Source organism: Schistocerca cancellata, chromosome 4, assembly GCF_023864275.1.
Source record: "Schistocerca cancellata isolate TAMUIC-IGC-003103 chromosome 4, iqSchCanc2.1, whole genome shotgun sequence".
NCBI classification, from domain to species: Eukaryota; Metazoa; Arthropoda; class Insecta; order Orthoptera; family Acrididae; genus Schistocerca; species Schistocerca cancellata.
Window position 1 is genome coordinate 249,246,773 of NC_064629.1, and position 22,083 is coordinate 249,268,855.

At 40.1% G+C, this 22,083-nt stretch overlaps 1 protein-coding gene across 1 annotated transcript in view; it reads left to right on the forward strand.

Moving 5' to 3' along the window:
* LOC126184063 (KICSTOR complex protein SZT2-like) overlaps positions 1-22,083 on the forward strand; it is a 513,866-nt gene that overhangs the window by 172,510 nt on the left and 319,273 nt on the right. Inside the window, exon 2 of the mRNA XM_049926423.1 lies at positions 19,713-19,879. Within this exon, the coding sequence (XP_049782380.1) occupies positions 19,713-19,879 (167 nt within the window). The remainder of the gene's footprint in view (positions 1-19,712; positions 19,880-22,083) is intronic.

Below are 22,083 nucleotides of genomic sequence, written 5' to 3' on the forward strand. Positions count from 1 at the left end.
TCAACGCTGATTTGATTGTAAGCTTTTTTAAAATCCTCTTTTTTGTAGATAATATGAATTTTACTGATTTAAAAGTGCTTTTGCTAAGGGAAAGTTTTATTATACGTTCGATCCAATGAAAACAGAATTTGTGACGAATTACATACGCGAAGCATATATCGTGCTGGTACATTGCATGTGTATTGCAAGAAAACGGAGAACTTACGGAGGAGTTAAACTGCGTTGTGTTACGATTTCTTGTCTGTGCGCACCTGTTTGTTTGATGAACGAGATTATCGGAAGGTCGAGAAACTGAGAAAGATAACGGCGTTGCAGGGTTGGCCAGTCTCCACGAGGCGACACTTTGAAAGGTTTTATTTGCCACACTGCTTGAGACGGACAGTGTGTTCGGTCCCGAAAGGACGAGTGTTCAAATCCTGGTCTGGCTAATCAGAATTCGGTTTTCCTTCGTGTCCCTAATTAGCGTAAACCAAATGCCTGGATGTTTCCTTTCAAAACGACACGGCCGATGTCCTTTCACATGCTTCCACAAGCCAAGCTTTTGCACCACTTGTGATGTCCTCGTCGTCAACGGGGTGCTAAATCCTTATCTCCCTTCCTTCTACTCACCATGAATGGTATTTAGAAATGCGAACACTTTTATGTAGAGCGATGTATAATGATCTGCTTCATGGTACACCGCATTAAGATTTCTTACATCGTGAACTACAGTTACCATTTTGTAGTAATCATTCGCTCGTTGCACACCTACCGTCATGACTGAAGTCGCTATATCGCGATGGAGAGGTAGCACTCGATCTGAGTTGGCAGATTCGAACTGCGGTGCGCACGGAAGACTTCATTGTTGGTTTTACACCGGCAGGATGGGAGAGCTGTTGTCATACAACTCCGAGTCTAAGGTTTGCCGAAAGCCCCTTCGCTTCGATGCAAAACAGTGCTGCTGTGTGTTATGCTAAGGATTTGAGACACGGTCGCGGCTGACTCGTCCGTTAGATGAATTCGTAGCTGCCATGGCCTTTTCCCACAAGAAAGCATTGGACGTTTAACACGTTTCGTACCATTTTGTTTTTGTTCGCATTCCACTGACTGATTTGATGCGGCTCGCCATGATTTCCTATCCTGTGCCAAACTCATCATGTGAATGTCTGTACGGATGTACAACTCTGTTATCTTGTTTTCGCAATTCGAAGGAGAGATTTGTGCGAGGGGTGATTGCTGCAGTGTCCTTAAATAAGGACTCGTCCCAGTACTCACCTAAGGTGATTTGAGAATGCAAGTAAACCGTAATTCCAGATACCTGGACTGGGTTTCAACCGAACATCCTCCTGAATACCAGTACGAAGTGTAGCCACATGCTGCTTCGCTCGACGATAGCAATCATACTATACTGAATGAACGCCTATGACAGTACCCGAGAGTAACACGTTAGATGCAGTGCAGTAGCGAATGAATAACGGAAACAACAAATTCTACAAGTCCGCCGAGTGTGGTGGTTCTTTTTATGTATATGTTTTTATATGTTATGCAAAGTTGGAGTCAGCGTTGTTCTGGCTGCTTCACAACTGAAATATTATTTACGTCAGTGACTCAGTTGTGGCACTTCTCGCAGTTAGTTTCCCCGACACAATGTTTTTATATTAAAAGGCACCACCAACACACAAAATTCCAGATATAACAGCTGCATTTACTGTTGCAGTTGACTTTTGAGAATTATTTTTTACTTTTATGAAAATGCAACACTAAGGAGATTCTAGCAATTTCGTTAAGTTGGGATCGTAAAAAGTCTACTGAACTCAATTGACTCAGTTGTGGCACTTCTCGCAGTTAGTTTCCCCGAGACAATGTTTTTATATTAAAAGGCACCACCAACACACAAAATTCCAGATATAACAGCTGCATGGTGATCTTAATGTTTCTGCCTATCAGTATATGTGTGGATTTTGTACACACGATGCTAACAGTAATAGCCGAGACTTCCTATAAACTAAAAAAGATCCGGTCACTGATTGGCGTTTGGATTTTCTCTGGTTTCCACGTAATCACTTAAGGCGGATGCGGGGATGAATCTCTACAAAAGGTCAAGGCCTATTTCCTATTTGTCCTCGTCGTCGACAAGACAAACTTTTAAACGCATCTATTCAAAATGAAAGAATCAAACCAAAGCAGCACTCGCCTTCTGCATCCGTAACGTTTCCGAGCGAGGTGACACTGTGGTTAGCAGACTGGAACTGCATTCGGGGGCCGACGGTTCATATCCCCGTCCGGGCATCCTGATTTAGATTTCCCTAATTTCTCCAAATCGATGAAGGCAAATGACAGGATGGTTGCTTTGATAGGGTATGTCCGACGATATTTTTCATCTTTCCCCAGTCAGAACTCGTGTCCCGTATCTAATGACTCTGACGCTGACGGGACGTTAAACACGAATCTACCTATCTTCTTACCTTCAATGACGCTGTGTTTACTACATAAAGTGACTGACTTGTTGCAGCATCGTGACATTCATCCAGAATTGACTGGTTTACGAAGTGTGCTCTGTCATCATGAAATTTACCAAATACGTTAAGTTACGTTTTGAAAATGAAAAAAAAAAGGACGAAGACACGCACACTGTAAATGAAATCTACGTACTGGGAAAACTTCGACAGTGGTCTAGGGGAGGGGGGGGGGGGGGGGGTCGACGTAAAAAAGTGTTCAAATGGTTCAAATGGCTCTGAGCACTATGGGACTTAACATCTGAGGTCATCAGTCCCCTAGAACTTAGAACTACTTACCTAACTAACCTAAGGACATCACACACATCCATGCCCGAGGCAGGATTCGAACCTGCGACCGTAGCGGTCGCGCGGTTCCAGACTGAAGCGCCTAGAATCGCTCGGACACAACAGCCGGCTAAAATAAGTGTATTTGTACGTAAAAAAGCGAGTACGTCATAGTCAGAACGAGATATTTTCATCTTGTCCTCTTAGTAAGTATGCTGTCGGCAGAATATGACGAATTCTTATAGCTTCGAATATACTGTAAAAGGTATGATCAGATCTCCCATTAGAAAAACATCATCATATACGGCTCTCCGTGAACTTTAAGAGAAAATCTGCTTTGCGTTACTATGTTCATGTTTGCTAAATCTTCGTACTCTTTAATGCCATACTGTGATACTAGAAATGATGAAAGTGATTGCAGTTGGGAATTATTAATGAAGAGAAAACTTAATAAATGTGAATTTTGGCAGGCCTCAGGTATGTGTTAATCGGTGCTTGTAATGTCTTGTTACTAGCTGTTTCAACCGCAGAATAAGTTGTTTACCCGTTAACGCGTACGTTTTCAGATTATTATTGCACACCTAGGGTGTGTGAACAGTATCCATAATTAACCCTTACTTTTTATCCTTACGCTTCATTCTTCGTTTCGAAGTGTAGACTGTCGACGGTACGAATATATGTTTTTGCAAGTTTTTGTGGTTGTAATCAAACGCTTTACTAAATGTAATCGGATTAAATCCAGCTAATTTGTCTCACACAGAGTATCACAGAAACCTGAGGCTGATTATTTCAATCGCTCATACAGAACGTTAGAAATGTACACTGATGAGCCAAAGCATTATGACTTCCTGCTTTATAGCTTATTTGTCCGTCTTTGGAACTAAGTACATCATTGAGTCTGCGTATCCCACAGTTAGTAGATTTGTCGAGGTATGTGGCCTTAGACGTTTACGCACAGGTCATGCAATTAGCGTAAATAACGGGCCACTGATTTGCGTACGCGATGATGACGCTCGATAGCGACCCAGATGGGTTCCAGCATTTACATCAGGCGAATTTGGTCGCCGACACATCAACGTCAGTTCACGGTAATGATCCTCAAACTACTGTAGCACGGTTCTGGCCCTTAGACACGGACAATTATACTGCTGAAACATGACATCGCCGTCGGGCATGACATGAAGCATGAAGGGATGTAGGTGGCTCGCGGCTGTCAGCGTGTCTTCGATTACCATCACAGGTCCCATGCAAGCGCAGGAGAATGTCTGCCATAGCGTAATACTGCTCCCACCAACTTGCGTCCGTGGCGTGCTGCACGTCTCGAGCCGTCGTTCACCCAAAAATGTGATTCACCCGAAGAGCAGACACGTTTCCATTGATCGACGATCGAATCTCGATGGTCCCGTGCCCACTGCATTCGTAACTGACGATTTCATCGGGTTAGTATGTGAACACGTAGGGATGGTCTGCTGCGGAGCTCGATGTTCAACAATGTACGATGAACGGTGTGCACCGAAACACTTGTGCGTGCATCCGCATTGTGCTCTTTCGGCAGACACGCCACAGATCACCATCTATCCTACTTTAGAGAGCAGATAAGCCTCCGAACCCCACATTCTGTGAAGAGCCATGGGCGTCCACCCATTTAGCGCCTAGTGGTAGTTTCACTGCCCTTCTACCTCTTTCTGGCGTTGCTTACTAAGTATCACGTAAACATTCAACCAGTTTTGCCGTTTTCGAGATACTCTTTATACGGGCTCTGCGTAATAATATTAATCTGCCCTTTGTCAGAGTCGCTTATCTCAATGGATTTCCCCATTTCCAGCCCATATCTTCGCTGGGGTGATCCACCGTCCGTGTCTGCTCCGCTTGCATACTTCTGTTACGGCGTCACGTGCCCGCAACGCCGCTTGGCGGGATCCAGCCTCGCGGTGGGCAGTGGCCATAATGTTTTGGCTTATCAATGTATGTTTTGTCATTGAAATAAAAGATAGATTTCTAGGGTGTTCTACGCAAATTGCTATGCGGTGCATGGAAGAACGCACTAGCCCACGTTCTTCGCATCATAGCCAACATTGTTGGAAGAAAGGCCTTCGTGCGCTTCTAAGAAAGTATTGTAATACTTCCAACCCAAAAGACCGCCATCGTTTTGATGTTGCAACATTTCCATATGAATTCAGCCCACAACTGCGTTTATATTGTCAACTAGTTTACATAAAATGCATGTACGCAGCTCCGAAATATTATTTTGCTCTCGAATCAAAACAAATTATTGATATCTTGTAACCAATTTTTCACAGCTTTTTCAGCACGTTTTCTCCAATTGCAGTATATCTGTTACACTCTCATACTAAATTGGGCATAACACTGGGCGTCCGTCCTATCTTTCTGTACACCCCTACTAATCCTGTCTGATAGGAACTCCACATACTCGAGCGACGTTTCGCGCAGATGTAACAAGCTTTCTGTGAGCAGCGTAGCCAATGGACAGAAACCTCTCACTCGCTTCCTTGTAAGAAATAGGTTAACATCCATGACCTCGGAGTATCGTAGCTGGCAATGAAAGTGAGTTAAGTCCCGCCTCGGGCGTCAGTGTGGGTTTTGAGCATTCCATTATTGTATGTTTGTGTGTCAACGCAGAGTATTTAAAATGAAAGAACAAACCGGACTATCAAAACTGATGTGTCAATAAAACAAGTTGAATTGACAGAATGGCCAAAATGCAGTAAAAATGAAGCTGCTGTTGCATCTGTTATTGAAATTGGTGAAGTATCTTGAAAAACTTAACTTAAATTATTGATTTCTGTGGATGGTGTGAAAGAGATGAATGTGAAGATGCAGTTTAGATTTGTGCTCGATGAATGTAGAAAACTGACCGGCGTATGCGAACCTGCAAACTGAAACCGAATCAAGCCATGCCTTGCAATCTCAGGAGCGGCGCCCTTGGCTCATACGGCTAACTCATTGTCCGCATGGCATTGGACTGTGTTTTGAAGAATACAATTCAAACGTTTAAACAGGGCGCTCAACATCAAGAATGACATCTCTATAGCTTATGTTCATGATTTCTACGATTTACTTTTGGAGACCGTTGTAATGTGATCTTTCCACCTTCCTAAAGCGTTTTGTCAGATTGCTGCTACGAGCCAGAACACTGTCAGTGGTATACCTAGATCGCTGACTCAGAGCAGGGAACTGTATTCACATCCGGAAAGACGGAGATGTCTTCCAGTCCGACTACCATGACTCATTCCCTCGTTCCTGATATTATTTCCGTTTTCCGGATGCGAAAACGATTGGCGTTTGCCTATACTAAATTTTGCAATTATTATTTCAGTAGCAGGGTGCCCCTCCTGGTAGCAAACTGACACTTATTCTTAGATAGGAAGGAAAAAAGATCAGAGCTGGAGCACACTCTCGTGTTATGGGAGAGAAGGGGAAGGGAAAATAGGGATAGAAATCGATCGTTTTTATTCCAGAGGAACGAGCCAGGCATTTTCATTGAGTAAACAGTAAAGCGGGGGATGTGGTTGGCTGGGAAACTATGAGGGCTAGGCTCAGCCACCGAAATGAAGAGGTTTTTCTGTCTTCGCACACAGTAGCACATTTCCTTTGCAAAACATGAGAGTGGTGGCTGTAATTTTGTATGTGGAAGGAAGGGGGGAGGTATGATGATGATAGAACGGGGTAGTGCCAGCAAATAGTCTATTCCAAAGATCACCAAGACGCCGAGCTGAACGACCATATTCGACGGACGGATAACCATCAACAGTGTCACATCCCCACTTCGTGAAACACTACAGGAAGGTTTGGAATTTAATCGAGGACATTGGGGGGAAATCTGATCGTCAGGGACATTACGCCACTACCTCTCCACCCCTTACCGGCCAAACACTGGCGGTAAATACTTTTTTCAATTACCAGGAATCGAACCTACGTAGGTCAGAATTGAGCACCATAGCACAGACGTTCGTTAGCGACTTTGACCACGGTGAGGGGTTTGCCTTGTGTGATTTAGTGAAACTACGGAAAATATAAATCCGAATGGTGTGACAGAGATTTTAATTTTGTTCCTCTGGAATTCAAATAAAGTCTCTCACACTGTGCCACCTTGTTGCTCGCTCTTGGCTCGGAAGGGACGCCTTGTACATAATCTGTAAATTTTGTTGTACTACTGAGTTGTTGGCGAGGAACCAGCCTAACCGTTCTTCTATACCCATTTCTTGTCAAATTTTTGATATGCGTGGTTTAAAATATTTAAAATGTTGTATCCACTCATCTACAACTGCTATTATTGTATTTATTCGTGCGCTATTCTACGACAACGTCTGACGATCTAGTACCTTGCGTTACACTCTGCCGCGCGTCCGAGTTTATTTAACTATGGAATCCCTTGTCTATTCATACTTAAAGTCGTTTCTAGGCGACACAAATCGAGGGCATAAAGCTACGGGTATATTCTTGCTCATACGAGTAACTGTTCGTGTTTGTAACAGATACCAAATGCTTTATTCGCCATTGAGTATTTTTACACACAGTGGAAGTCATCTGGTAAATAATTCAGATTTTTACGTAAATGACAATACATACGATTAAATAATACAAAACAGATGCTCTGCATGAATTATGATTGTAATATAATAGTCTGTTAAAAGTGTAAATGGTTCAAATGGCTCTGAGCACTATGGGACTTAACATCTGAGGTCATCAGTCCCCTAGAACTTAGAATTACTTAAACCTAACTAACCTAAGGACATCACACACATCAATGCCCGAGGCAGGATTCGAACCTGTGACCGTAGCGGTCGCGCGGTTCCAGACTGAAGCGCCTAGAACCGCTCGGCCACTGCGGCTGGCGTTAAAAGTGTAGAGTCATATGTCACACACTCCTGAAATTCGCGAACAGAGTAAAATCATCCATTTTGAAACGTTTTTTTTAAATTTATTTGTGGACACTGTGTAGGCACTTTCAGTTTCTTAATCGTATGTCCATTTTTTGGGTTATCGTCATGAACTGACCTCGTTAAGTCATAGTTGTATAGATTTCTATTAACAAAAACAGGGCAAATACATACATTCAGGGTAGGTTCTGCAATCATTTCAGTCGTTTGAAATAATCTGTGCATGTTTCATTGGAGCTGAAGACGGTTCTGCATCGAATTACTTTGTTCTCTGTCTGTAAACTTTATTTTCTAGCAACAGCTTTAATGTACCTGGTAGCCATAGTATTTCCGCGCAGCTGTTCGTTTCTTCTTCCTTGTCTACTTCCGCACTCATTCCACAGTAGATGCTACTTTCCTGGTCCTACCGTGACACAGGTCATACCCTCCCCCCCCCCCCCCCCCCTCCCCGAGTATCATGTTCAGCTCTTCTTACCTGAGCCGGCCGTGGTGGCCGAGCGGTTCTAGGCGCTTCAGTGTGGAACCGCGCGACCGCTACGGTCACAGGTTCGAATCCTGCCTCGGACATGGATGTGTGTGATGTCCTTAGGTTAGTTAGGTTTAAGTAGTTCTAAGTTCTAGGGGTCTGATTACATCACGTGTTAAGTCCCATAGTGGTCAGAGCCTTTGAACCATCGTACCTGAACCTACTTTGCTGCTGTCATTGTAGTATCTGGTTCAATTAGCTCTGCATTCACACACTCTACAGCTTCGATTTTTATACTAAACTACTACACAATTACTAACCGAATAAAACCAACAGTTCGGCTTCCCACCTCAGTAACTTCGTATTTGGTGTCCTTTTCCTTTGGTTTCCCGGAATGCTATTATTTCCGTTCGCTTTATATCATTTCGACAGATTTGTGACGTTATATTCTTTTGTTATAATATACAAACAGCCCTAAGTACTGGTTTCTGTTCCATTTTCCCAGGAAAACATGCCCATGCACGTTAATTAATATCCTGCTCACTAAGAATACGGAAATTAACTCACACAAATGAGTGTAATTTCACTTTATCACAGCGACTGTGATGTATTAAAACACCATTCATTCACTTTTGCATGCCACACGGGCGAATTCTTCTGTTAACAGTTGAGCTCAATTTTGTATGAGTTTATCATGTTCAGTTGTCTAAATGTCCACAAACTTTATCATCTATAGACGGCATTAATTTACCCGGCATCCCTCGAATAGCCAGCCAGCTGTTACTATCCGTTTCTCCTTTCTGTGGGATTACTACGTAACTTATTGATGCTGAAGGTTCAATAATGTAAGATCCTCCAGTTTTTTGCAGTTGTTTTGTAATTCCAGTCGTTTAGTGTTATGTTCGCTCAAACATTTCTGCAATAATTGCGACATTCATTTCCATTTGCCAGCTCACCACAGATAATTATTAATTTCTACATTCATCGAACACTCCATACTCTGAGAATTCAGTGCTCCACATTTGTGTATTTCATCGAGGCTCTTCTATTGTATTGCAGTTACCATACTACAGGAATAAAAAAGGAGCAGATGCATTAAAATATCATATCGAGATACATTACGGTACTTTAGTTAGCTGTAGGATAGCATTGTATCATAACGGAATGATCAGGCCCGTTAAGTTATAACTGTAGCCGATAGCTTTCTTTTGCCGTATAAACTCTAATTTTGAGCCTACTTAATTACGCCATAATACCAGTAGTGTTTTGTAACTCATGTGGGAGAAGAAGAATGCGAAATTTGCGTGTAACACTTACAGCTTCTCATGTGCTACAGATATATAATTTTCATGTCGGTATCCCAGTTGAGGTTTTTGGGGTTTGCGAATTTGTAATACTGGTAGTCTGACAGTATTTTTTACCACGACTGGAAGCATTCCCAACTCTCGGTTAATAATTTGTACAAAAAATTAACAGCAAAGGTTTCTTTTCTTATTGTGGTGGCTGCAGGATAGATTTAGCAGTTCTCTACCTGCACATCATGCAATGTATCGTACTCTGTACCTTCATCAGCCGCGCACGTATTCGATAACAGTTTTCCTGGATTTCCAAGTCAGGTGATCGCTGATCTTTGACGTGTCGCAATCGAGGCTTGCGCCGAATCCGCCCCGCCTCTCGCTCCCACGGCGCCTTATCGTATCAACCTGCTAATACGAGTATAGGTTTCGCCATTAGCCACCGACGTCGAGTTGACGATACGGGCCAAGATTGGGCCAATCGCGCCGATCGCAGGGCCTCGCGATAAACGTGCGACTGATTATAAAAGCTAGCGCGATCGGCGGCCAGTGGTCAGTCTGTTGTAGCCCTAGAAGATGCGAGCTCGGCAGGGAACGGTCTCCGGACGGCCGTAAGTTGGAAGTGGGGATCTCGGCACGTGTATCTCGATTCCGCTGCCAGATCTAACTCTTCCAGCTCATGGCCGAACCGATATTGCGACTTGAGGTCTTCGCGCCAGCTATCGATTGGCGTGCTATCTCAGCGCGCCCGTCAAAATTTATCAAGGCCACGTGATTGGTGAAACTCTTCGCATTCAAATGGATTTACATTTTCTTATTCATTTTATCATTAATGTTCGCACGTTTTCTAAATAATTTAATAGAGTGCATATTGTTCAGTTCAGTGAGTGGAATACAGTTTATCGTTGATAATTTATCTGCCAGGTCATCGATATACTGTATTGCTTTCAGATATTAGTTCACAATGGTACATAGGGCTCTTGCGTTTTATTGTAAGTGGTATTTGGGCTAAGTGGAGAAGTGGTCTCTTCACTTTGTTTACAAGTGAGATTCAACTCCTCCAACTTATTTCTGCCACTTCTGTCGTCGACGACGAAAGAGCTCCGTAATTTGGATCACACGGACTTTAGTGTTAGTGCTGTGTATGTGAAAGACGCGTGTGTGATCGCACTGTCGGGATATTAGATAAATCATTTGTGTTACTATTTGCCGTTTGCTTCTTTCAGTCCCATTTCTTTTTATTTTAGATTGCATAACAACTATTAAGCACCTTATTGTTGTGAAAATTATTATGTTAACGAATCCAGAATTGTTGTATTGCTCCAAGTTGTTCATATCCATTAGGCAGTATGAACTATTTTTCGGGCGCGGGTGTGTGTGTGTGTGTGTGTGTGTGTGTGTGTGTGTGTGTGTGCCCTAAAACTGTAAAACTGATATTTGTTCTTTGCATATTTATAATTATATAATAACTTTGAATAAAATTTTATTATAAATGAAATCTGTGGTTTTCTATTTTACAGGAAACCTTCAGCTGAATTTCTCCAAATTGGGGTTGTCTGAATGTTTCTTGTGAATTTGTATTTGCACTTTTTTTTATGGTACACTCAGCTTCCTTATTGCAGCAACCACGAAAGTTCAGCACAGTGAAGTAATTTGTTTCTCAAAGTATAAGTATTACATTGTGTATTATGAATCTTATTCAGTGGATATGTTTATTTTACACACAGCAACAATGTTCAGCGTGTTGATTAACAAAAAAAAATTTGGACTGTAGGACAACTCAGTAGTAAAACAAACTCATTAAGTAAAGAACCTGCAAGTTCATATTGATGTAATGTGATGATATCTCAATGAAGGTGCAGCAAACGAGATGCATGACATTGTAGTATTTATTCCTTTCGTTCATCACAAGCTGTTTTTACTTTATTTGATTACCATTTCTGAGCTATATTGATCATCTTCAGATTAGACTAAAAGACACATACAGAATATGCATGTAACCGTAAGTGACAGGAATGCACCATGAATAGAAATGTTGTGCCTTTCAAGCTGATTTGAAGATGATCCTTGGCGATCAAAACTGGATATAAAATAATTTAAAAAAAAATCCTCATACATTGAAAAACTGGTATCAGTACTTTTATTGGAAGTTCATTTATGGAAACAACACACGCAGAAGAGACTTTGTAGGATTTCCCTCATTTCAAAATGGAATTGGAGTATTAGCAGAATTTTTTGAATGTTTGAAACGCAATCTGAGTGCCAAAATACTGGCTTAATTCAAACTGTTAATTTAGGCTACCTGTCTTGGTGTATAATATGCATAAATAACATGATAATGTCTGCAGTTTCTGTTAAATGGGTACTTAAATTGAAATGTGCTATCATATACAAAGGGAAAGAATAGTTTTGTGATTGTTAGGTGTCAACTGACATCAAATAATTGAGATATGCATCTGTGGCATGGTCTTTATAATGTGATACAGCAGTCTTTAGTAATGGAGTAAATCCACTGTGATCACACAAAAATTCAGCCAACACCAGTAAATAATTTCATAAGGACTTAGTTTCTTTTACAATATTTGAACTGACACTGACAATTCTTTACATACATCAAGAAATAACACGAAGTACATAGTTTTCAGCATCATTCCTTTATCAGTCAAAATATGTTATAAACTTCACTACATGTGACACAATTATTAGTCAGGGCATATTAAGAACATATATTTATATTAATCTTTCTCAAGTCAGAGTCCTTAAGGAAAAGTGCTTTTTTTATTATACAATATGTTGATTAACGAAACACTAGTAGCAATAGTGGTGGTTTGGGTATTTAACAGAACACTAACATATCCTTGGCTGTAGGTAAACATTTAGCAGGCATCAGTTCATTAATAGAATTCTTGGCAACAAAAGTGTGACTACCAGAGTTCAGTATCTGAGTGATGTACCAGTAACAAGGTATATTTTATTATGAATCTACCAAGAAGGTCAATATCATTGCTCACATACTTGTTAAATATATGCAAGGGAGTCCCAGGAATTAATAACCTACTTAGAGGAAACAGTGTCAGGTTCTGGTTTCCAGGAAGAAATCTAGTAACTCCTGCAGAACTTGCCATTCACTCTTGCATGTACGGACCATAAATATTTACTTAGAATAGTAACAGCTTACACGCAGACTCGTGCTTCATCTATGAGAGGGACAGAGAGAAATATTACTAAATAACAAACGAAAACTATCTGCCACACATATTACAGTGATTTGCAGAAATTGTAATTTGTACTGCGATCATCAAAAAGTTACTGGATGAAGTTTCTCAACCTGTCTTAAGATAGCATTCCCTTCTGTACATCAGTATGTAAATGATTATCTGTGCTGCAATTGTAATAGTATTTTGTGTTCTAGGATTGATCTTTATTGTAATAACTGATGAAATATTAAATTTCTAAATACTTGGAGTTCCTTTTCCTCTCATGATTAGAATTTAGATTTGTCATTCATGTGGTTTCAGAATCATTCCATCATGCACTGGTTAAGTGGAACAGGGTGTGTATGCTTGTTTCAGATGGTGTGTTCAAAGTAATTTTACCAAACAACTAAACTGTTTCCAGTTCTGCCATATCTTTCTTGTAACTAAGCATCAAACCCATCAAAACTCTCATGCATTCACAATAAAGGTGAATGTTTTCTTTTCTTTATGTATACAGTTTGATAAAATACAAGTTAATTCTTACACAGTGAATCACAGAAAGCGTTTAAAATGTGACACTATTTATACGTGGCATTCAGTTAATTATTAACAGCTGTTTGGCTACTTCATGTTTCATTAGCAAGATGATAACTTTTGACTGATCATGGGGTAACTATGGCAGGGTGGAGATCACCTGGTGACAGTAATGTTGGTGTTAATACAAAATGTGAGTGTGACTGATAAATAAAAGTGATTCTTAAACACTCCAGTCTCCCTTTCAATCTGGCACGGCATATTGTATCTTCTAGACTTTAGAAGTTACTTGAATTTTCTTATCAAGTTTGGAGATGCCAGTTGGTGGTAGTATGGAAATTTATTCTCCAAGTTTCTGTGCATACATTTAAATTAGTGGCAATATTATTAAAACACTTTGCCAATTTTGTATATAATAAGGAGGTAAATGTTAATTGACACTGGATGATAGTTTCTGCTAACTAGTTTTGTACCATATACTGCTGCTTTACCTATTTAATGAGAGACGAACTACATTCATATTATGAAGAAACAACCAAATTGTTTGGAAATACAGAGTTTGTCCTGTTTCATTATCAAACTGATATTGTTTACCATCAGTCTCAGCTTGATGTGGAATCTATTCCCTTTGATGTGGAATCTATTTCCCTTTGTTACATTTGGCAAGTCATTTCATGTGAAATTTAGTTAAAGGGGTTTGGTTTGCCTTGTGTCACTATGTGGATTGAAAAGTGTGTCTGGGGGCAGATATATGTACAATAATCCTTTTCTGTTTGTGCAACCTTCATTTTGAGACAGATAAAAAATTGGATTACCACTTTCACTGACAATTTTGTGAAATTGGTTGTTGCTCCAACTAATGCAGCCGATTCAAGTCCAACTGGACTCTTTGTTGGACCTTCATAATGAATATACCTAAATATTTAACAAAAAGTAGTCAAGATAATGGGAACTTTGCTTAGGTATCACCACAACTGATCCTGCCACTAAAAGTGTGCCTTACACCAACCGTAATAACATACGAGTCTAGCAACTAAATTTCAGTGAAATACTTCAGTACATCCCACGTTAGTAACAGAACATAAAACATGTGTATGTAGGAATGACTCTATGTATTAGAAAAGTATTTTATTTTTGTATATGTGTATTTAACAGATATGTTTTTTGGAGGGGGTCTAACTTGAGCAAAACACAATATTTTTAATTTTCTTTTTATTCCCCAGACATGTTTCATTGAAGTTTCAGCATCATCAGTGGGTATTTTGTTATCTTCTATAAAACAGCAAACATGTTTTTTACTACTGGTACACATACAAACTTGACTTTGTAAAGACAGTATTTACTTACCTGAATAACAGACAAAATTTTGTATATATACCTTTTTACCACACACTGTGTGTTTCCCGGATTCTATACAGTTGCAGATCATGAACTGTGAAACAAAACAACTGCATTAAGTTATATAAAATCCAGGAAATCAACAACATGTGATAATGAGGTATATATACAAAACTTTATGTTTTTCAAATATGTAAATACTATCTTTAAAAACTCAAATTTATATGTGTACCAGTAATAAAAAGCATTTTTTGTGATTATGTAGAAACTTCAGTGACAATTTTTTTTATTTGTGTATATCTGGGGAATAAAAAGTAAAATTAAAAAAATATTTTGCTCAAGGGGGATCCTCTCCAAAACAAATCTGACAGAAATGCTTCAACATCAAGATGATTATATCTATTTAGATGGAGAAGGTTGTATAATTTAGTGCAAGGATTAAATTGTAAGCTAATCAAAACCTTTGCTTCCATTGCCATTTTTTGGTGTAACTGCTGTTCAAAAAGCTCCTCTACATTTATAATTATTAGCTGGTGCTATGTACACACAGTAACATTTTTATTCTTTGAAAATTTGAGACTGAAGAAAGTTATTTACTTCAGTAAAAATACATGTTTGTCCCAATTTCAGATTGCATTTGGTGAGCACTAAAATAAGAACACAAATACTCACTGCAGGTTGAGGAAAAGTCAGCTGAGTGAATCAGGCTGAAGTATAAGGGGCAGACTTTACACAAAGATAAAGTGCCATCAGAACCCCCACGAGTGTTGCAATAGGAAATTGGTCAGTCTCGCAATGTGTGTATCATTAGGTTCACAGACTCTGTGGTAGACCATGCTGAGCAATATTGTGGTACAGTTCATGGATGACCACAAGAGGACCAGACACTACACACATAGATGGATAGCAGACATAGCCTGTTCTGTCCATTTCAGTAGTTGTTCTGCATATGGGTTACACTGTATTGATAAGCAATTAGAGTTTTGCCAGTCGTAACAGCCTTGTGTTGGAGTATGAAAATTCACAGGCAGTTATTTATTGTTTTAACCTGGGCAGTCATTTTTAGTCTGTATATTATTTGGACAAAATGACTCTCCCTTAAATGTTATAAAACTCTCTCTCAGTTGACAATGTATCATGCTTGTATGTGGAGTTTTACCAAAATTATTTGATAGTCTGTTGCTGGCAGTGAGCCAGAAACTGTGATTTCAAAAGACAGTATCTCTGGTTGTGTGACATTAGTAACAGAATCTGAACTGTATGATTGGTGAAGATAAGTATTTAATTTGACCACTTTAATTCCAAACTCACTGCTTTACATTTCTCCTTATGGCACTGATTATATGTCACAATATTATGAAGCCCCTATACATGTTTACAGATCTGGTACACATTGTACCATAGTACCCTGTTAGAGGAGCCAAAACGAAATGACACAGCCTGTAGATAAAGTGGAGCGTCATGTGGTAATCCATTTTTAGCAGCAGTGGACACTTTTTAGTTTCAGCTCATCTAGCAGCACACTACAGTACTGTGACATAGGGATTTCTGTGTACACTAGGACTGCAGACATGTACCTGCAAACAAACACTGAATTAGTTACAATATAATGTAAATAAGCAGATAAAAAAACTAATCACCAAGTGGCAGCAGGAGAGCACATACAGGAAAAGGTTTAACTTTTACAAGCTTTCAGAGCCAGTGCCTCCTCCTCCTAGCAGAAGAGTTGAAGGGAAAGGAAGAGCGGTGAAGGAAAAGGACTGGAGAGTTTTAGGGAAGAGGGTACAGTTCAGAAAAAGCACCCAGAACCCCAGGTCAGGGGAGACTTGCTGGATGAGATGAGAAGGAGAAACTGATTGTTGGGGACCGCACTGGACGAGATTTGAAAACCTGAGAACTTAAGGTGGAATACAGGGTTAGGTGCAAGGCAGAGATTGCTACTAAAACATTGTGCTTGAGTTAATAAGAGTGAAAAACTAAGTGTGTTGCATGTAATAGAGGTGCAAGGAGGGAGAGCGAAAAATTGACAGATCAAAAAGCGAAAGATGTAGAAAACTAAAACGGAATGAAGAAAGCAGTAGTTAATGTGAAGAAATGCTGAGACAGAAGGAATTAACGTAAATTAAGGCCAGGTGGGCGTGGGTGGTAATCATGCGAATGTAAAAGGCTGAAAAGTATTTATATAACAGCAAGTGTTTGACATGTGTTGTTGCACAGGTGACTCTTCCTGTAATAGTATATATTTTGCCAGTTACAGGGCTGGAATAGGTGGTAATAGGAGGATGCATAGGGCAGTTCTTGCAGAGGGGATGGTCACAGGGGCAGGAGTCCTAGGGAAGGGAGATGGGTGCAGAAGGACATAGGGTCTGACAAGGGTATTGTGAAGATTGGGAGGGCGATGAAAAGCTGTTCTAGGTGTGGTGGGCAACACCTCAGACAGAATGGATCTCATTTCAGGGCATGATTTTAGGAAGTCATGGCCTTGTCAAAGTAGCTTATTAATACATTCAAGACCAGGATAATACTGAGTGACAAGTGGTGTGCTCCAAAGTTGTTTTTATAGGGATCAGCAGCACCTGGATTGGATGTGATGACCCAGGAAATCTGCTTTTGAACTAGGCTGTTGAGATAATTACGCCCAGTGAAGGGTGAGGTGGGAGTGGTGGTGTATTGCTGTAAAGAGTCTGGATCCAAATAAATACATTTGCCTTGAATGCCAAGGCTGTGTGGGAGGGATGGCAACTGTCAAAATGTAAGTACTGTTTGTTGTTTGTTAGTACGCTTCATGTGGATGGAAGTGTGTAGCTGGCGTTTGGTGAGGATGAGATCAATATGAAGGAAAGTGGCATTGGATTTGGAACAGGACCATGTAAAATTTAATTGGGAGAAGGTGTTTAGAGATTACAGGAATTTTAACAGGTGAGCCTCACCATGAGTCCATATGACAAAGATGTCATCAATGTATCTAAACCAAATCAGCGGCTGAAGGCTCATGGATACCAGGAAAGCCCCCTCCATGTGATCCTTGAAAAGGTTGGCATAGGAAGGAGCCATCCTGGTTCCCATCGCCGCACTCCTGATCTGTTTCTATGTGTGTCCCTCAAAGGTGAAGTAATTGTTGGTAAGTATAAAATTGATTAAGGTGAGCAAGAAATATGTCATAGGTTTGGAATCAGGTGCTGAACATTTCCTCAGTCAACACTCACCTAATTCTAAACCTGTGACCTTCCACTTGCACACCTTAATCAATTTTATACTTACTAACAATTACTTCACCTTTGAGGAGCACACATAGAAACAGATCAGGAGTGCGGCGATGGGAACCAGGATGGCTCCTTTGCCAACCTTTTCATGGATCACTTGGAGGGGGCTTTCCTGGTATCCATGAGCCTTCAGCCCCTGGTTTAGTTTAGATACATTAATGACATCTTTGTCATATGGACTCATGGTGAGGCTTACCTGTTAAAATTCCTGTAATCTCTTAACACCTTCTCCCAATTAAATTTCGCATTGTCCTATTCCAAATCCAATGCCACTTTCCTTGATGTTGATCTCATCCTCATCAAAGCCCAGCTACACACTTCCATCCACATGAAGCATATTAGCAAATGACAAACAGTATTTACATTTTGACAGTTGCCATCCCTCCCATGCAGCCTTGGCATTTGAGGCAAATGTATTTGTTCGGAGGCAGCCTCTTTATGGCAATACAGCACCACTCTCGCCTCAACCTTCACTGGATGTAATTATCTCAACAGCCTAGTTCAAAAGCAGATTTCCCGGGCCATCACAACCAATCCAGGTATTGCTGATCCCTCCAAAAACTAACTTTGGAGCACACCACTTGCCACTCAGTATTATCCTGGTCTTGAATGTATTAATCAGCTACTTTGATGAGGCCATAAATTTGTAAAATTATGCCCTGAAATGAGGTCCATTCTGTCTGAGGTGTTGCCCACCACACTTAGAACAACTTTTCGTCGCCCTCCCAATCTCCGCAATATCCTTGTCAGCTCCTATGCTCCTTCTGCACCAATCTCCCTCCCCTAGGTCTCCTACCCCTGTGACTATCCTCACTGCAAGAATTGCCCTATGCACCCTCATGCCACTACCTATTCCAGCCCTGTAACTAGCAAAACATATACTATCAAGGGGCGAGCCACCTGTGTAACAACACATGTCTATACTAGCTGTTACGTAAACACTGTTCAACCCTTTACATTGGCATGACTACCACACAGTTATCATCAGGATTAATGGGCATACACAGAGGGTGTACACCAGCAGCACATTGTTGCACTGTTGCAGAGCATGTTCTACAACATGTCAGTCATGACCTTGGTGCCTGTTTCACTACACATGTGATCTGGATTCTTCCCCCCCATACACCAGTTTCTCAGAACTCCGCAAGTGGGAACTAGCGCTACAACATGTCCTTGGTTCTCACCACCCACCAGGCCTTGTTGTTGTTGTTGTTGTTGTTGTTGTTGTGGTCTTCAGTCCTGAGACTGGTTTGATGCAGCTCTCCAGGCTACGCTATCCTGTGCAACTGTTCTTCACAGTAACTACTCCTTTCTTCACTCTGTTTTATTTTTCTACATCTTTCATTTTCTGATCTGTCAATTTTTTGCCGTCCCCCCTCACACCTCTGTTACATGCAATGCACTTAGCTTTTCACTCTTATTAACTCATGCACAATGTTTTAGTAGTAATCTCTGCCTTGTATATTATCCTGTATTCCTCCTTAAGTTCTCGGGTTTTCAAATCTCGTCCGGTGCATTCCCCAACAATTAGTTTTTCCTTCTCATCCCATCCAGTAAGTCTCCCCTGACCCAAAGTTCTGGGTGATTTTTCTGAACTGTACCCCTTTCCCTAAACCTCTCCAGTCCTTTTCCTTCATGACTCTTCCCTTCCCTTCAGCTCTTGTGCAAGAAGAAAGAGCCACTGACTGTGTAAGCTCGTAAAAATTAAATCTTTTTCTGTGTGTGTTCTCACGTCGCCGCTGGGTAAGTGTATTTTTTATTTGTTATTTACATTATATTGTCGATAATGAATTAGTTATGTAACTTAATGTTTCTGAAATGATAATTAACTCAATACGGGTCTCCCATGTACATCTTAAATGACTCTTAAAGACTGACATATGATGAAGTTAATCATTAGTTAAAGTCGGCTAAAAATTACTAACCATATGAGTCATTTGGCTCTTTCTTTTCCAGATATGCAGTGTTGATTATGAGTGTATCTCTTGCCTGCTTACATTTGAACATCTAAGTCTGATGTGCAAAGGTGATCAAGTGTCATCCCCTATTAGATCATTAGCTGATGGCCAGACTGTTAATAATCCTTACCAAAGGGTAATTGACTACTTGAAGAACTGTGACAGGCAAGTATAAGTATTTTACCAAAGAATAATTGACTTTTTGAGAATAAAGGTGTATGCATACACCTATGAATTCACAATTATGTACATTTTAGATGAGTTCTTGGTAATTTCTTAGGTTATATATATTCAGATACGGTTTATTTGCTTATTGAGTAGGGTTGGGGGGTGGTATGGGGGAGACAATAGAGAAAATAGCATAGGACAGTTGTTTGGGGCTGGTAGACAGAGAGTGAGACCAGTGTACACTTCAGTTCCATTGTTTTGTATGTGCCAGCTTCACTCATAGTGATGGATTTAATGCTTGTATGCATGAAGCTGCTGTATAAGAACATACGTAAGAAATGTGTTTGGATTTGTGACTGAATTAATAAAGACATCATCTTGATTTCTCAGCAACCTTACTGAAACAGTTATTGTGGAAAACCTGAAAAATTATTTCCGCCATCTGAGAATGTTACCAGAACAGTTCACATTTCATCTTAATAGATTTGATGAGGTTATAAAGAAGAAAGAAACTGCAGAACATGAAGCACTGCCACCCAAACTGAAATGGCAGATCTCACTGCATTTTTTTGACAAGTGGGGATTCATATTTGTCTGTACATATTTTGTGTTCCAAAATCAACAGTGATGCCATGACTACAATGTGTGAATGCGATACACTGCTGTGTTGTCAAAGAAGTGAATATTGGATACAGAACTCAGTTTACCAAATTTGTGGAGCTCTACTTCCTGTACATAATCTTAACAAGGAATCCACCAACTTCAACCACAGGATTTTGTCATGTACATGTTGTCTGCTCCACAGCCAGATATTTTACTTGCTTGTATTTTTTTGTAATTCATTTGTGTGTTTCTAATTGAATGAATTTTGGTTTTCAACTTGTACATTGTTAATCAATCAATGTTCAGGTCATGTAGGATGGCCTCAAGTGCAGCAACATGTCACTGCATGTTTTTGTAATTAACTTCATTCAAAGTACTGTATAGGCTGCAAATTAACCCTATTACCTGTGAGAGACATCCAACATCTATAAATAAGCAAGCCACCTGCCTTGTTAACCCATGGGATTGTGGGCCAAAGACAGGCATTGGAACCTAGCCAGCTCCACATTCTTATGTGGCAATCAGCAGGTATCAGGAAAATCCTGTACTGGTCAGCAAAGGAAACCTAGTGCCAGTGATCTAAGTTCTACTCAGAGTGTCCTCTTGCTCACCTTCTTCACACATCACAGTGCTAGGTTTTTTACTGTTAGTAATAGTCACCAGGAGGCCAAACTAATCAACTGGAGATGGTTTGTACAGTTTGGGTTGACATAGCTCTTCCAGCTACCTAAAAAAAGGCAGTGCGTCATTTTGTTGTATTCTCCTTGGGGTACTTTTTCAGCCATAATTTGTGGGTAGTGGTCATCAGCTGGTGGTGTTGACTGCAGAGGATCGCTATGGAGCAGATCTTTAATGTTTTGTGCTTCACAATAAAGATCAAATATTTGAATGACATGTTTGTAGCATACATCAATTTTGCAGGCATTTTCTCCTGCTGACAACCAATCTTGCCTTAAGTGACAGTTTGTGCATATTCTTAACTCATGTTGACAAGCAGCAGACTATTCATGTTGCATTACCTGATTCAATAATTGGAGACACAATGCACTCTGCAGAACTGCACTGAGACTGTAGGTTAACTTTTATTTTATTCAAACATGCACTTATGTCCTGTGGTCAAAAGTGTATCGAGAAAGAGCTTCAGATATTCTGAAAATAAATAAAAAAACAACAACAAAGAAACTAACTAGCTAACTAACTATCTAACTGTGTGACTTAGTTAGAACATACGTGCGAAATGAAAAGGTGGAGGAACTAATTCTATGGTTAGAAAGAACAATTTTACCAGTTTTTGAGAGGTGATAACTGGAAACAAAAAGTATGTTATATAAGCAATATTGATATACATTTTGAAAAATGGATGCAGAAGATAAACATCATATACCTCTGCTGATGTTATATGACTTGAACTGTGGAAGTTTCTTGTATGTTTGATATGAAGAGTTGGCTCATTTTTCCACTCAGAATCTATTAGATGAGGCGTGTTTGTACTGATGATTTATTCCTATATAATTATGTAATTGCAGAAATTAGTAAAGATATTGTTAGTTTTGGCCCATCATCTGATGAAATAAGTTGAGTCATGTGAGATGGCGTAT